The sequence below is a fragment of the Rhipicephalus microplus genome, chromosome X (assembly GCF_043290135.1).
Source record: "Rhipicephalus microplus isolate Deutch F79 chromosome X, USDA_Rmic, whole genome shotgun sequence".
NCBI lineage: Eukaryota > Metazoa > Arthropoda > Arachnida > Ixodida > Ixodidae > Rhipicephalus > Rhipicephalus microplus.
The window spans coordinates 160499187-160516928 of record NC_134710.1 but is presented as its reverse complement, the minus strand read 5'-3'; the positions used below and the strand labels follow the sequence as shown (position 1 = coordinate 160516928).

At 44.8% G+C, this 17742-nt stretch overlaps 1 protein-coding gene and 1 pseudogene across 2 annotated transcripts in view; one reads left to right on the top strand and one right to left on the bottom strand.

The window, feature by feature from the left end:
• LOC119177086 (uncharacterized) overlaps positions 1–17742 on the bottom strand; it is a 119431-nt gene that overhangs the window by 22308 nt on the left and 79381 nt on the right. For both annotated transcript variants that reach the window (XR_005110534.2, XM_037428470.2), the window contains exons 9-10: positions 10740–10852; positions 9421–9947 (exon numbers count right to left, since the gene is read on the bottom strand). Coding sequence is in view for 1 of the 2 variants with exons in the window: in XM_037428470.2 (XP_037284367.2) it covers positions 9421–9947; positions 10740–10852 (640 nt within the window). In the remaining variant the exon portion in view is untranslated. The remainder of the gene's footprint in view (positions 1–9420; positions 9948–10739; positions 10853–17742) is intronic.
• On the top strand, positions 4413–6412 carry LOC142776905 (uncharacterized; annotated as a pseudogene).

The window sequence follows — 17742 nt, the reverse complement described above, 5'->3', positions numbered from 1 at the left end:
TGCTGCTGCTTTCAATTTTCATCTGTTTGCTCTGCGTACGGCTGGAGCAACCGACTATCGCACAGTAAACCATTGTCGCACGTAGTATTAGAATACGCTACCGCGATAAGTTTGCTGAGCGCTCCCGTCAACGTGTTTCCCGTGCTCCGCTGCCTGACTGAGGACTTCAAAATAGCGAATTCACCCATAACGCACCGCGCGCTGCACGTCAATGAATACCCCCTACAAAGGAAAGACTTTCAAAGCGTCACAAGCCAGCAGGGGACTCTGCTTACAGCCCTGGTCTGCTGTAAACAGCCATGATGCCAAATAGTGAGAATTTTCGCAAAAATAAATATTCTTGTTTTTAGACCTAAACATTGTGTAAATCTATTGTCTATCCAAGGACAACATTATTACATGATTTTTCTGTGTTCCTTTCACTTGCATGGCACTGGAACGACCACAAAGTAAAAAAGTAATAATTCTCATGCTGAGTCAATGACTATTTTATAGTTCTAGAACAAGCTGTGAGCAGTATTCTGGGTGGGTACAGTAAAATTTAGCATGGCCATTTATCCTATAATATAGAGCTACAGAATGATGTCATTAATATCGCTGTAGCTTCACTTTAACAAAAGTTAAAGCTGCTAGAAACTTCAAACGCGTTTTTCTCAGTTCGATGTTGTTGCACATTGCACTCGGCCTTACGGGGGTTTTTCCTATGTTAAACTTGAGTGAATGTGACAAAGTAAGTATCATTTTATTCGTCTTGACATAATCTAGGGGGTGATGCTATTTCTATTTCTCTAGCGTCACTTCAAAAATTACCATTGAAGATTTTAGTGAGAGAAATTTATTGTAATATAGTGACCATAAGTGTTCGTCTATTTTCTTGCTTATAAAATGCCTTCAAATGGATAAAAATAGCATCACCCCCTACAGCAAGTCTCCAGCATTGGGATTATGCATTCACTTTTTGGATTTAGCAAGAATAAATTGCCAAGAAGTCCTGTAAGAAGTACGCAAGTAATTACGATTCAGACCTTCATATTTTCTAAACCACTTGAAATATAAAGAAACAAATTAGAGATTTGAAATCAGCATGGAAAACTAGCTTAGGTAGTGAAGCTTAAGATTGAGCAAAAAATTAAAAAAAAATTTTAGAACACACGTCCTCCCTTAAATGGACATCAGCCCAATGTTGACATCGCACACTAACCTTTTGCGGGCTCCCATTGAGTGATGAACGCTAATGCTACGCCCACAAGCTTTGTGTACGATATTATATTTCTCCACTATTTGCTTGCGGCTTTTGTGTCTCGAATAAATCTTGCCTTGTGTTCAATCTGTGGTTTTATTGTTAAGGTAAGCTTTAATTAGTACTCTTCACAGCTTGTAGCTAGTTGCTGACATGAGAATTCTGATTTGCAGCCACTTCGTTTTCTTTTTCACTTTGTACGTTTTCACGGAAAAATTTCTCCGTATAATCCTTGCACTCCCCAACTTTTCATCAGTTCTACGAAAAAAAGAAAGTCTGGGAAAAAAAGCGACTTTGTCAATAAGGACAAGTGGGAAAAGCGACTCAATGGTATAGAAGGGTGGCTTAGTGGACTGCTTAATGAATGGCTATGGAATTTCTACCAACGAGGTCGGCAGGAGGGCCTGCCTTCGTGAAGGAATTCCCTGACGAAGGAAAGCTCTCACACCAAAGTCAAATATAGTACTGATAAAGATTGGCGACGAGAAAGCATACAAAAAACATCATAGCACTTATTTCATGCCAAGGAAATGTTTAGCTTGAAAGAAGAAAACTTGGACAACCCTTGAACATTGTCTTGTGTAAATTGTGTAATCAGACCCTGTTTGCACTGCTTTCTCGATAGCTAGCCTGGCTTCACTTCAAGTGGACAACTCCACCGTGCCAAAAGCGTCTATCTTAGCGAGTAGGAATAGCAGTTTCAAACTATCCTAGAATGCAAACTGGAAGAACCTACTACATATTGTCATGGCAACAAACGTGCCTGTGCAGCAGTACACATTATTCACGCTGTTGCTGGTAATGATCATTAATTATGTCTGAGTGTCTAGTAATTGTGGGGCATTTAAACTGCCCCCTCATTGTGGAATTTAAAGGCGCCATTCCGCTTTTTTTGCCCACAATGTTACATGCGTTAAAGAGACTCTTTGCAGCATGTAACATTCGTATTGGCTTTTCTTCAAAATCAGTTTCGCACACTGCCATGGCTCCATGCTAGAAGCATGCCATGCAGATGGCCTTGGTTTAATTCACACTTGCACCAAATAAACTTATTATTTATTTGTATCAATCTTGAATTTTGTCTCGTAGACAATGCTGCTTTTTCGCTGACAACCAACAACACCAGCACCAGAATTCCTGCAAAACAAGCTCTTTCATGCCATCCTGTGAAGATCATGTTTTATTAGTCCCCACACTGTAAGTTAAATTCCGGCCACGCACTTGGGAAAGGCCTTATGATGTAGCCTTGACCATGCCAACCCTATACTTCCTCATAGCTCGCGATGCAGTTTCTTGCATTATAACTACCACTGAGACGCGACCGCACCAGCGAAACAAACTTTGATGAAAACAGAATTTCTTGGCCACCCGTGTGTTTCTCAAAAGTTACATCAAGAAGTTTCTAAAGTGATAGTGTTGATGAGCTCATTTCGCAAAAAAATGCAGTGTTGGTGTTGCTGGTTGTGAGCGAAAAATCATCTTGTCCATGACCGAAAAAAAAAATTGCAAAAGATGCAAATAAAATAAATAATTTCTGGGTGAGAGTGAGGATTGAACTGTGTGGTAAGCAGTTCTACCACGAAGCCACGAAGCCACAATGGTGTTCTACCACGAACACCATTGAAAGAATGCCATGTAATGGACAATAATAATATCTGGGGTTTTATGCTCCAAAACCACAATATGATTATGAGAGATGCCGTAGTGAAGGGTCCTGAAATTTCGACTATCTAGTGTCTTTAACGTGAACTCACATCACACAGTACACAGGCCTTTACCATAATGTGTCCACCAAAACGTGACCCCCACAGCCAGACTCAAACTCTCAACCTTCAGATCAGCAGCAGAGCACCGTAGCAACTGATCCACATGTGAACACACATCTGGCATTCGTAAAATCCAACACCTGTAAATGGTGCCAACGAAGAGTTGACACACAAAGTGCACGCTGTCCAGTGAATGTATCTCATATAAAGCACAGAGACAGCCAACCCAACACCGCTCATATCTTGAGAGCTCTGAGTGCGGGCACGTCATGCACTTGTTACCTCATGTGCTCATGCATATGTGCCATGTGGTCCTCCCACTCGAGTGCTGAAGAGGGCATGGAAGCGATTTGGCTTGTGAAGGCTAAGCCAAGCAAGAAGAGGGTGTGAGGCCTCCTCGCATCATGGTTTCGAGCTGCTTCAAGACATTGGTTTTCTCAGCTTTTAAAGGATCAATTACAAAAGTTTTGTGGCATATTGCTTTTATTAGGAGCACAACTTCCAATATCTATCTAAAATTTGTTCTCACCTGGTGAAGGGCCCTGTAAATGTTGACTTTTTTTTGGGCCCACTTGTTCTGCCACTAAATTTTTTAACTTATGAACTACTACTAATAGTTCACACTACTTCAGGTCAGCTGCAAAATGCCAAAAGCTTACTAGAAAATCTGGATGAAATAGTTTAAGGGGGGACGCGCCCTTTGAAAACCGAAAAATCGCAAAAAAGTCGATTTTTTGAAAACCACATACTCGGGCAGTATGACTCATAAACTGCCTCTACTGTAAATATCAATGTCTAATTCATCGCGAAAGTACGTCAAATAAATTTTATAGCATGCCGCGGCAGCCGGCAAGCGGCGAGCGAGCGCCAAAAATACCCCAACTTCGCGCGCTCGCCATTTCCCAACCGCTCGGCCGATCGCCGCTATCTTGATGTTGTTTTGGTCGTGAATTCTTGCGCTTTTTTTTTTTTCGCCAACCGCGGCAGTGCCGGTGGCGCTCCGAGGCGGGAGTCGCTCACGATTGGGGGGCTCGCGGAAGCTTTCGAATCTCCCGCTGCCTGGATGTGAAGCCGCGATTGGACAAAGCGCGCGCCTCTCGAGGGAATGGGGGAACGCGCGGCTCCTATTGGCTGCTGCACGCGATGACGTAGCTGCTTCTCCGGCATGCGCCGGCTCATCGTCTGCACCGGCGCTTGCAATGCCGGCGTTCTTTGTGTGCCCCGTTTGCCATCATTCTGATCGGTCGTCACACGTGCTCCTCTATCTTTCACCGTCTTCACGAGACGATCTTCTACCGTCTTCACGAGACGATCTTCTACCGTCTTTACGAGACGATCACTACCGTCCTCACGAGACGATCTTCCGCCGTGTTCACGGGACGCGGATTGTTGCGCTGACGGTCACGATGGGCATTTCGAAGTTCAAGACTCGGCACGCGTTCGGTTCAAGAAAGCGTCAGCTGAAGCTCGTACGCATGGCGAAGCTCACCTGCACGCCCACGCGCGGCGACAGTTGCACCGATGCTTCCGCTTCATCTTTTCAAGACGATTGCGTTGACGCTTCTAGTGACGAGACTTCTACACCATCGGCACAAGGATCCGTCGTGACGAGTGAGGCTGGTGTTTCGTGCTCAAGTGCGCCTGGTGTGTCGCGCTCGCCAACCGCATTGATTCCGGCCCTGAACAGTGAGACCGCGTCGTCGACTGTGCACTTCCAAACACGTTTTCGGACGTGCGAGGAGTTGGCGACGGCGGAGAGAGAACGTGCTGCTGTGCAACGAAAGCTTGGCGCTATGCCAGCGACCGAGAGGAAGTTTCAAGCGATGATGCCTGAACCCGAAGCTGCCACCGCTACGACCGAAGGCGAGAGATATTTCCTCGTGCAAGGTGATGCCCTTAGCGACATGCTGTCCAAGACCCCGTGCCCGCGCTGCCTCGCGACCGGGATGAAAGTTCAAGGAGGCACCCAGCTTGGACTTGCCACGAAGCTTGAGCTGGTATGTCCACATTGTAGAATAGTTTCAAGTTCGTGGAGCTCTGCTCGTCAGAACGAGTCAAGGGCCTTCGACGTGAATATAAGAGCCATTACGGCCATGAAACAAATAGGGAAGGGACAGACAGCCCTCAACGACTTTTGGGCAACTATGAATGTTTCCCACCGTGGCCTGCACCACAGAACTTTCCAGAGGCACCTGAAGCAATTCAGGGAACCACAGCAACAGACCCTGGATAAATTCTATGAAGAATCGGCTTCTGCTGTGAAAAAGGTGTACAAGGAGATGGACCCATCTTTCTGCAAGGACATTACAGTGAACTATGATGGCACGTGGCATAAGCGCGGACATACATCTCACATTGGAGTTGGTGCAATCATCGTGCAATCATCGAGTATCACACAGGCCTCATCTTGGATGCTGTAGTTTTATCGAATCAGTGTCTCGACTGCCAGGTAGGACCGAAGCCTGAAGACGAGGGCTATGCAAGCTGGTTGAAGCACCATGTGTGCCAAAAAAACACTGATGCCAAGTCTGGGAGGATGGAGGTTGAAGCAGCTGTAACTCTGTTCTCACGTTCACTGTCCAAGCATAACCTCCGGTATACAACCATTGTATCTGATGGGGACAGCGCCACATTCTCTGCCCTTCAACAAGACAATGTTTATGGGCTAGTCCCTATTGTGAAAGAAGAATGCTTGAACCATGTCCGGAAGAGGATGGGCACAGCCCTACGTAATCTTGTGCAGAAAAGCGAACAGGCTCTGGGAGGGAAGGGCAGATTGACAAAAGCCCTTATTGATAAACTCACAGACTATTATGGCTGGGCACTGCGGAACAATTCAAACAATGTGGCTGCAATGCAGCGTGCAGTGATGGCATCATATTATCACGTCACCTCAACTGACGAGGATCCTCACCATGACTTGTGTCCGGAAGGTGCAGACTCGTGGTGCCGTCATAATGCCTGCAAGGGGAATGGCGTGCCACCTCCAAAGCACAAATACAATCTTCCGGGCTACATTGCAGAAGCGCTGCTGCCAGTCTACCAGCGCCTTTCGCAGGCTTCTCTACTGCAACGCTGCCTGGGAGCAAAGACGCAAAATGCATCGGAGTCATTCCATTCTGTCCTATGGTCCTTGATGCCCAAGGAGCAACATGCATCATTGATTGCTGTCGAGACAGCACTGCATGACGCAGTTTTGCGGTATAATGCCGGCTGCTACAGGGCCACCCAAGAGTTGTCGTCATCAGTGGGACTCACACCTGGCCACCTAACCATTCAACGAGCTGCGGAGAAAGACTCTCAGCGTCTGAGAAAGGCTCAGAAACGGATGAATGAGAAGCAGGAAAAGCGGCAAAGAAAAAGAGAGCCTAAGGACACACCTAGCTACTCTGCAGGGTCATTTTAGACCATAATAAATGTTTGAAACTTTCGAAGTCAATTTTCTCAGAATGACTTTTTTGGCCAGTGAGGCTGCTTAGTCAGGTGATCTCTCTGGAACTGCTGGTCTGATTTCTATCAGGTTTTTTTTTTTTATTATGCACCTTAATAAATTGCCCAGGGCAAGACAAGCCCGCTTTTTTAATTTATTGTCTGTAATTTGTAATAATTAACTAAAACTTCATAGATGAGAGCCAAATTGTGAACACTAAATTCAGTGCTCTGTTAACATTTTTTGGCAAGGAAATTTAAAAAAAGGGCTCTGTCTTGCCCTAAAGCACCTATCCAGGAATCATCATAGTGAATTTCACAGTGCTAGCACATTTTTCAAATTCTCCAGACCCTGACTAAGGGACCCATGTGGACTACCCCGATAAATGGCTGTACCTTGGGAACCAGTGAACATAACTGCATGAAACTTTGTGGTTATTCAAATGGCTTTGCTATTAGTGTACCCTGAAAATTTCATTAAGATATCTCAACAAACAAAAAAGTTGCCCTTCGAAGGTAGCCTCCCCCCTTAATGAATGAAAAAATTAGTATCCGATGAGAATTATATTATTGATATGAAGTTGTAAAGGAGATAACAGCACTCTTTGTGTGTTAAGTAATATGCAAGAAAAATTTTGTCCAGATCAGGCCATCAGAAGTACAACCTAAGAAGTTGTAAACAACTGTGTCTAGAGAGAAACACATTTCATTGGTGTAACTAAAAAGCTTGTATATGTGGCAGATATGCTTTTTAAAATTATTTTCTTCACGAGCGCTGGGGAATCATGATTATTTTGAGCATATGGCTTTGGTGAGCTCTTCAATGCGAAATGCAATGGCAAGAAGCCAGGTGGCGTTTTTTTAGGGAACCCTAGACAATGAGAATTTTCTCATTGTTAACAGCCAACTTACTGGCAATCATTCAGAGCTGTGTATGATGCTGCTGTCCCGAGAAAGAAAAAAAAAAAAAACACGTGCCAGTTTTCATAAGTCATGAACCTGCCCCATTTCATCTCTACAATCTCCAGAACATTGAGATTCACAGGTTGGCATATATTCTATATATATGTGAATGTTTTACACACTCAAACCTCGTTATAATGAAGTTGAAGGGGAGCTACAATTATTTTGTTTTTTTTATTTATTATTTTTTTATCCATTATTTCGTTATATCGATTGTAACAGTTTGTGGCAATGCATGCTCACATGGGCACACACCTATAAGCATGCAAAGAAGGAAACCACCTTGCAGCCCGATGTACCGCTACGTGACCACGCTGCCACAGAAAATAAACTCAGTTGAATCTCATTAATTCTAACTTTCGGGTTCGGGTAATTCCAACTCTTGCTGAGGTACCGTCAAAGCTATGTGTATTCCAACGGGCAAAAACGCCCAGTAATTCAAACGCGCAAGCACTTGCGACGGTTAATTCGAACATACCGCGCTCCGAAAACGCCCTCAGCACCATGCCCAATCTCGCGGCGGCACCTCTTAACGCTGCGCGCAAAGAAGGAAAAGAAGAAAAGGAAAGAAAAGACTGTGGTGGATTGTTTGCTCTCTCTCAAATGCCAATCTGCGACGCACCTGTTCCACGCTTCTCCTTTTTCCGTCTCTGCGCGTAGAAACCCTTCTCCTTTCAAGGCCGCACGCGCAGAGAGAGAGAGAGAAAAAAAAAAGACCGCAGTTTGCAGAGTGGGAACACTGGTTAGCATGCGGAGCATATATGTCGAACTGTGAAAAATGTGGTTTGTAATTTGCGACATGCGTGTGTGTTATGAGTGAACACGCACGCACGTATGCTGCGAAAGACGATGTTTCACAGCTGCTTCGTGCTGGGGATCCTCCACTCGACGCTGACGTCTCGCAGCTGCTTCACATTCTCGAAGCTGGGGATCTTCCGCTTGACACCGACGTTTGCGTTCCGCATCGCGAGCTCTTTTCAGCGCGGCCTTGTCAATGGACGAAGCGTCTTCAGAATTGCTAGCGGTTCCGCCAACACATTAGCTGACGCAATTGGAAGGGACGTCAGTAAGTGTGTTTGCGGATTCGTTAGCATACATTTTCAGCAGCTACATCGAACGTGGGGCGACCACACAAATCAACCAACGAAGGGAGGCGCACCCCGACACGCTTATTTAATTAAGCGAGCGCCGGTCCTGGCCTGCACATGCGCGTGTTAGCATACAGCTGGCGCACGTAAAACTAAAGGTCGCGCGGCACGCGGAGGGGAGAAGTGAGCGCAGCAGCGGCGCGGTGTTGAGAGGAGGAAGGGATGTACAGATGGCTGGCGGAGGAGGAGGGGAGGCTGCGGACGGCGACGGCGCGTGACTAGCCCCTAGTATAACATGCTCCACATGTAAAAAGAAAGCTGTCGCGGAGAATACCCCTTTCCCAGTGCAGCCATGGTAGCAGCGGAGACGCAGTCGCTGCCGCCGTGAAAGGGAAATCACTCTGCACCGCGGCGCCGCTTCTCTGTAATGTGACCCGCTGAGCTATTCCTCAATCCTCTTTGCTGGCTGTGTGAGGAGGATGGCTCTCACGGCCGCGCTGGGCGTGGCTGTAGGTCGGCGCGGGAGTTTTGAAAGAGCCGCGCCGAACGAGCGTCAAACTCTGCAGTAAACGCTATACTTAACACACTACGGTTGTTTCTTTTTGATAGACTATTTGATAGACTAATTTAGTTCGTCATATCCATTTACCAGTCAATCTTAGTGAGTTACAACAAGGTTTAAAATGTATTGTTTGCAATGAAGTTTTCAAGGAGAATTTCATTTACTTCGTTATATCCCATTACATTGTAACGAGGTTCGAGTGTATAACATATGTTGCTGAGAGTTGTAACTACTGCAAATTAAAACAATATGCAGGGTTCTCTTCAAGCAAGTTTTAATAATGATCTACTGTACTCATGACAGTTGCCCTATTCGTCTTTTTTTCACTGCAATATGCAACACATGAAAAAAAAATTATATTTGTAAATTTACCTTTTAGACAAGGGCGCTCTGTCTGAGATCACATGGAGGGCCTTGCGCTCCGCACGTGGTGCTGTATTTGGTAATGCCTTTTCTCTGGCTCCTTTTGTTTCCTTTGTGTTTGCATCATGCTTTCCAGGTTTATCCTCCCGACTAACTTCTCTTGGAGGTTTTTCAGTTTTGCTTGTTTTCTCATCCTTGCCAGGGGTCTTTTCCTTCTCATCCCGAGAGACGTGTTCACTTTCATCATTAGGTTTCTCGTCTCTTGAGGCCTTGTCAATCCTGTCACCCACTGAATACTTTTCACCGTGACTCAGCTTCCCATCTTCACCCTTTTCCTGATCTTTTTCAGTGGTTTCATTGCAGGGTGGCATTTCTTCATTAGTAGGTTCATCATCTACAGCCTGTAGTTTAACTGGTGGCTCTTCAGAAGCTTCCTCCTGCTCTGTGACTGGAGATTCTCCAACAGATGCAGTAACATGTTCCTCTTCAAGCTCTTTAGGCTCAGATGGTGGTTCTTGAATGTCAGGTATCAGGTCCTGCACATATATAAAAGGGAAAAAAAAAAAGGTGATAAAAGGCTTTCAACGATTTGCTGATATTGGCAGACATCCTGTTTTGAAACTTAGGCAGGTATTAAAGGCCGTCAGAGTGAAACAAAAATAAAAAATAATGTTTTTACCAATGAGGATAAATTGGTGGAATTTGGCATGCAGATGATATCATGACTGAAATTAGCTTTGAGTTTATAGTTTCAGTTAAGACACTTGGTAGACTCTCATTATCATCCCCAGTTAGTTCATCACGATTATTAATAATAATTTTTTGCATTCTAAAACAATGGTATGACTACGAGAGGCTCCAGAAAGTTCTGCCTAGCCGAGTTTCTTTAACCCGCACATAGATATAAGCACACAGACCTCTGCCTCGATCAAAATGTGGCAGCTGTGGCAAGAATCGGTCCTGCGACCTTCGGTCGCGTTGGTCTAGGCGCTAAGGTACTCGGCTGCTGACCCGCAGGTCGCGGTATCGAATCCCGGCTGCAGCGGCTGCATTTTCGATGGAGGCGAAAATACTGTAGGTCCGTGTGCTCAGATTTGGGTGCACGTAAAAGAACTCCCAGGTGGTCGAAATTTCCGGAGTCCTTTACTACGGCATCTCTTATAATCAATAAGGTGGTTTTGGGACGTTAAACCCCACATATCAATCAATCAAGCACCCCAACCACTAAACCTGCTTCTATTGCTGTGCATGTCCGACCACTACACAGCTGGAAATGATTTTTAACAAAAATATAGTTCGCTCTCAACTGCTAAGCATGCAGAATATACCTTCAATGCCGCAGTAGAAATGCTCATGGAAGGCTCGAGGACAACATTCGTAGGGCCCCATTTGCGCTTCCGCTGTGGACGCTCCTCCTTATCTTCAGAATCCTTTTTCAAGGCTGAAGAGAAATAAAAAGTTTTCAAAGTTCACATGCCACTTGATAATAAATCAAACTTTTCCACATAAAATTAAAAAAATAAAAACAAGGCAGTTTATTATAAGGTGCAGAACTACTAGAAGACCAATATAAACTATTGTTACTAGTTGTTTTGAGATCAAGTTTATTAAAATTCATTTTTGAACAGCTGGAGTTTACAGCCTGCAAATAAAAGAAAATCATCATACTGAATTCCGAGCTGTTTGGCAATTGCATAACACAGAGCACTAAAGGCCCAGATATATTCCACGGCAGCTACGTGTACCGCTACGCACAGCACAGTGAACCTTTTGTAGGTATGCCTGTATTTTTGATATGGCAATATCAAAACTGGCTACGATATATTGACATTAACTGCAAAGGAATAGTTTAAGACAAATTTAATCAAAATCAAGCAAGTACTAGTTTGTCCCACTGGCTCGTGAGAGTGCTTTCAAAAAGAGAGAAAACAGTGACTCATGTAGGCACAATCACACAATTTCATCAATTGGGTATTTGGGACAAAATGGCTGAAGCAAGTGGCACAGTGTCCTTTCTCAAGTTGTGCAGAGGAAAGTAGTGCAAACCCAATTTATAGCAGTGCAACACCACATGCACCTTTTGTGAGCCTTCACAGCGCTCTGGTTTGTTCTTGCAAAGCTTACTTCACAGCATGAATAAACAAATTTCTTTTTGGTCCATTTGCCTGTCCTTGCTTTGGCTGTTGAAATTGTAGAGTATAGCTGTTTTACTTGGTTCAGTTTTATGTACCTACTTTTCAAGAGGTACATGAAATGAAGAATGTTTCCACACACCAATATCCGAAATTATGCTGAGGGATCTGTATGCCCTTTCTGCATGAGTGGGTTTTAATGCATTTACTGGTCAAGTTAAAGTGCTAGTTTACAAACACACATGATGAGAGGAAGCTAAAATCACCTCTCTGGAAAACCAGAAGAAGAGAAAATTATTCAGAATTTTGATTGATAGGTACTTTCTACCTCAAGAACAGGACAATTCAGAAGAATGATAAAAAATTGACCAAAATATGATGTTATTGTAAAACTACTTTCGCGTTCCAACAGCCCGGTAAAATAATTTTTGAGATTACGAAGACTGAGATAAGATATGAGCAACTTAGCATCACGCTATTTAAAACGAGAGATGTGGAAAATTTTTTTTTCAGCAGATGAAAATGTGGGACGTTATGTGTCCCGCTATCGCATAAAGGGTTAAGCTATCTTGGCGAAAAATGGACAACTAGTGTCGAGCGTGATCACAATCACATAGAGGCAACGTTTTGCTGCACTTGGCGAGCTTGGAATGGAGATGTTGTGAGACCATGATGCCCAATACATTATGCGAGCAGCGGCAGTCAGCAAAATGGCAGTGTGTGGCTTGTGTTTGAAAGTGCAGCTGTGGTTTACTCCAAGAGTGATTGCGTTACAGTAAAATATCGAGGATACGAATTTTAAGGTTGCTTTGGGTGGACTACATTGTAGAAAATACGCCGTGATTCAGTGTTATACAACGGTTTCCCCAGCTACCGTAAACGATACGAACACGCGACTGACCGCTGCACGCAAGCGGCGCAACGCGGCTTGTCTCTGGAAGGAAGGCCCGTTCACAGATGGCCTCGAAGGGAGCGAATTTTCCTTACTTCGCTGCCAGAAAAGTGGCCGGAAAATAATGCCACGAGGCCGAGGCGGAAAAAATCGCTCCGAGAAAATTTTTTTCCGTCACGCTATAGCGGATTGCCTTTCTGCTGCAGTTTTGGCTACACCGGCTGCACTAGCTCTCAAACCACTGCAGCTTCCTTCATGCATGCAAATAAGTTTATTTTATAAGATTTGCTGTTGTTTGTGCATAAATTGATGGTTGAGTTGTGATGGTCACTATAACGAAAATCATGCCTTTTTTCGGAAAACTCCGAAACGAAAACCACCCAAGGATAGAGCCCCAATTCCTGACTTATCCACGTCAGATGAGGCACCCAGCAGCCCACCAAAAAAAAAAAAAAAAAAAGGAAAAAGATCAAGAGCAAACCAAACAAATACAACAAACACTTAGAAACCCACAGAGACACGTGCAAGCGGCCGTAAAAGCTTCTATGAACGCGGCCTGCATCGCTAGATCCCACGCCTTGTACAAGACCGGACAGCCACTCCGAATCTTGAGAAAAAAAAAACGGACGCGCGTCAGAAAAAAGGCAGTTTTACGTGCATACGCTGTCTCATTAAAAGCGCATTAAACAAACTTTGATCTGCGCCTACATAGCCCTTATTGTTACTTGGCTTACTCTTCTAACCACGAGCAAGTATTTACAAAAAAGAAATTAACGAAACGCGATCCAAAGAACAGCAGCACGCCGGCATAACTCGCGTTGCGCGTACCGCAGCAGACGACCTCCTTCCGGGACAAGCGGCGGCACTTCCGGTGGCTTTGCAAGCTCCCGCTTCGGGTAGCGCCGGTACGCCATCCAGCTCCCTAGTGAAGGTCAGCGATTCGATTGATTGATTGATTGATATGTGGGGTTTAACGTCCCAAAACCACTTCATGATTATGAGAGACGCCGTAGTGGAGGGCTCCGGAAATTTCGACCACCTGGGGTTCTTTAACGTGCACCCAAATCTGAGCACACGGGCCTACAACATTTAGGTCAGTGATTCGAGGTGCCATTTTGACTTTGGTTACGGTGATAGGATGAACATGCCTGGAGGACCCAAAAAGTATCATTCGGTGTATCAGTTCAGCCGAAGGCGAGCCAAAATAAAAAAAAAAAAACGTGCTTACGGCACGGTGTCACGGGTTGCCGCGACCGATCAGCAAGCTGCCGTTGTTGCTTCAGCGCCCGATAACGGCGATGGAGGTGATACCGGTCTGCTCTAGAAAGGCACTACAACCGACGAGCAGGCGACTCGCGGTGTCGGGGCATCTGACATCGTCAGCGCAGGTGATAGTGGTCTGCAAGATGCGAGCATGCCATCGCGCGGCTCTACAAGCGATCAGCAAGCGACGCGGCTGATAGAAATCTGCCCAAAAACGACGGCATTATTCGCGCCAGCTCTAGACGTGTGCGAGTTGACGCTAGAGCTGTCACGAGCACCGAAATAGCGCAAGTAAGTTCTCGTGAGCAGGACATTCTTCATAAACTTGAGTCGACACTGGCAACAGCGCGAAAGACTGCAGTTTTCACCGGTGCAAGCGACGCATCATCGGACTCCGCCGGGGCCCTGCAGCTCCGTATGTGATGACTGACATGGAGGTCCTGAATGAGCTGCTCGCTGCTTCCCTACGCTACAGAGTATGTGGCGGGTGCGCAAAATTAGTCACGGGTGACCGCGACTACGGCCTCGCTAAAAAGTGATCGTGAAGTGCGACTGTGGTGGTGAAGTCACGACGACATGGAACTCGTGCCGAGTCAATGGTGATAAGTCTTGCAATGCATTTGCGGTAAACATCTTATCCACGCGTGCGATGCTCTGCTGCGGGAACGGCCAGACAGCCATGAACCATATTTTCGCGGTGATGGGACTGTCGCGGTGGGGGCTGCACAATAAGACGTTTCAACGGCACTTGAAACAAACCTTAGAACCGGCCGCCACCCGCCCTGCCGCGAACGTTATGACTCGGTGCGCGAGTGAAGTAAAGGAGTTATACGAGAAAATATGTTTTGAGGACAAAAATAAAATTTCCGTGCACTATGACGGCACTTGGTTGACAAGGGGGCATTCCTCTCACATTGGTGTTAGAACGGTTGTCGAACTGTTTACTGGATACGTGATTGACTACCATGTGATGTCCAACTTTTGTTTGGGTTGTGAGAACGGCCCTAAGCCAGGCAGTGAGCGCTATGATATCTCAAAGTCAAGCCACCAGTGCCAGAAGAATTCAAGCTGCAAGTTTGGCCAAATGGAAGTAGAAGCCGGCAAAATTTTGTTTGAGCGATCACTTCAGCGGCATGACTTTCGTTACACTACGCTGTTGTGCGATGGTGACAGCCGTACATACAACGCCATAAAAAAAGCAAAAATTTCTGGCTAGTTTGAAGTGGAAAAGGAGGATCGTGTAAACTACGTCAAGAAACGTATGGGTACTGCACTACGCAACCTAGTGCAACAACACAAGGGGGAAGGCAAACGAAGCCTTGGTGGCAAGGAGAGATTGACTGCCGAATTGATCGACAGGTTGGCTGTCTACGATGGGCAAGCGCTAAAATCGCACGTAGGTGATGTTGAAGCCATGAGCTGGGCAGTGATGGCAACGTTTCATCACCTCACCTCTACTGACATTGCCCGAACCACCAACTGTGCCTAACTGGTAAGCAATCTTGATGCCGCCACAACGCAGCAAAGGCTAAAGGGGTGCCTGAGCCCAAGCACAAATATAATTTGCCTAGTGATGTGGCTGCAGCTCTCTTGACGGTTTACCAGCGATTGTCGGAGAGGAGACTGCTGCAAAGATGCCTCAGGGGAAAGACCCAGAGCTCAAATGAGTCTTTCCACTCTAATCTGGAGCCTACTGGCAAAAGAGCAGCACTGGTCGTTGATTACAGTACAGGCAGCTGTAGCGGAGGCTGTGCTCCATTTTAATGCTGGTAATGAGCACTCTGCCACGGCCATGCTAGCAGAATTGAATGTGGACATAACACCTACTGGGTCCAACAGGGCAAAAGGAAAGGACCTGCGGCGTAGCACAAATTCTGCTAAAAATAAGGGCAGCCTCACTTGGCCTTACAAAGGCAGTGAATAAAAGACACCATAACAAAATGCATCCCGATTACTCCCCTGGATCATTTTGAGATACATTTTTGTGGAAGGAGCGTGTGTAAATAACTTTTTTTTTTACCCGTTTCCCCATAGTGGCATTTCTGATGGTGTAATATTGGAGCAACAATATCTCTAGTTCTACACAACCAGTCTAAATAATTCTTTTTTTGTCAGAAAAGTGGTGAATTGACAAGTGCAGTAGGACTAGTATATAGTTACATATCGTTGAAAAACATTTATAAAAATAATCATTTTAGAAGGTATTATAGGGTTTTAGAAGTAAGTTTTGAGATGCCCTAATTTAATTCAAAATTGTTGTAAAATATTCATTCTTGCCTGATTGAACCCGTGTATCATCCTTTATCACTGTAATGTTGCAGTAATTTCCATAATCATTTCTAATTTGTCTGGAAATGTGTTTTGTCGTTTTCTCAAAATTTGATCATGTAGTTTTGGAGTGACCATATCTCTGGTCATAACTATCCTATCAATTGATTCTTGTTTTTTTAGAAAAGGGGACAAATGGGGACTGCAGTAGGCCTAAAATTTGAATAAATAACATGAGACATGTTTTCTAAAAGTAACAATTGCTCCAAGGTGTTACTGAAGCCTTCTGCTTGCAAATGTTTGACATGCTGTAACTTCGGCCAAAATCACTCCAGAACATTCATTTTTGTGCCACTTCAAGCTCTGACAACACAGGATCATTTTCATATGCCAGTGTCTTTGATGACAACCAGCATTAAAGAGAAAATCTAACTGCCAATTAGCCAATTAAAAAACACAAATTTCTCCATATTTTTGAAACGTACTTGTTGCAGAGAAAACGTAATTGCATATTTGAAATCAGCATGTCAAAATACATAAAGCATGCAAGTTTGATCAAAATGTACCTATAAATAAAAAAGTTGTTTCTTTAAAGTGGGGTGTCTTCCTTAAGGGACCAGAAGAGAGCAGAGTGGGTCAGGGAACAAACTGGAGTTAAGGATATCATAGTTGAAATCAAAAAGAAGAAATGAACATGGGCCGGGCATGCAGGCAGAATGAGTGCTCCTCATAAAGAGAAACTGACTGGATTTCCAGAGAAGGCATACGCACAAAGGGAAGACAGAAAGTTAGGTGGGCCGATGAACTTCGCTAACGTGGCAGCAGAAAGCACAAGACCGCGTTGATTAACAGATCATGGGTAAGGCCTTTGCCCTGCAGTGGGCATAGTCAGGCTGATGATGATGCCGTCCTTATGGCTTTTATTGTGAATAAGGCTCCCTCATGAAGTGCCGAAAGGTCAGTAAAACGGTGTTTTTTCGGTGGGTGTATCCATTTTGCATTTGCCCTAAGCAACAATTAGGCACAGCCTTTTTTTCCCACTACTTCAAGCTGTTCACTGTTGTCAGCCGAAGGAGCAACTTTTTAAGCTTTGATCAATGGTAATGCGTTTTAATTCCGACTTTTACAGGTTTGTAGACACCCTGCCAGTATACTTGTCAGTCATTTTAGGGTGCACACACACTACAGTGTATACATTCGGTACGCGCTACGAACTCCACTTAACTACGTAGAAACTCTCAATTTTCTTTCTTTTTTTTTTTTTTCATCTCGCCCCGCCGCCGTGCTCTAGTAACTAAGGTAGCTGCTTTTTCGATGAAGGCGAAAATGCTGTAGGCCTGTGTGCTCAGATTTGGGTGCACGTTAAAGAACCCCAGGTGGTCGAAATTTCCGGAGCCCTCCACTACGGCGTCTCTCATAATCATATGATGGTTTTAGGACATTAAACCCCGCATATCAATTAATTCCATGCTCATGTGCAGTCTCTTCTTAAAAAGGTTTCTTTCGGTATTCATGCCACTCTGAAAGCACGACCATACTTTCTACCACATGTTATCCTGTCACTATACTATTCTTGCATTCACAGCCACCTTTCATATTGCTTATCATTTTCGGGAAACACGTACAACACACATCTAGATAATCTACGACATCTCCAAAACCAAGCGGTGCGGCTAATGAAGTTCAGCCGTACCTTTGTCGCTCCATCCCCCTATACGTTGACCTAAACATACTTCCGCATAACGAATTATTTACTTTAAAATTAGCAGTCATGTT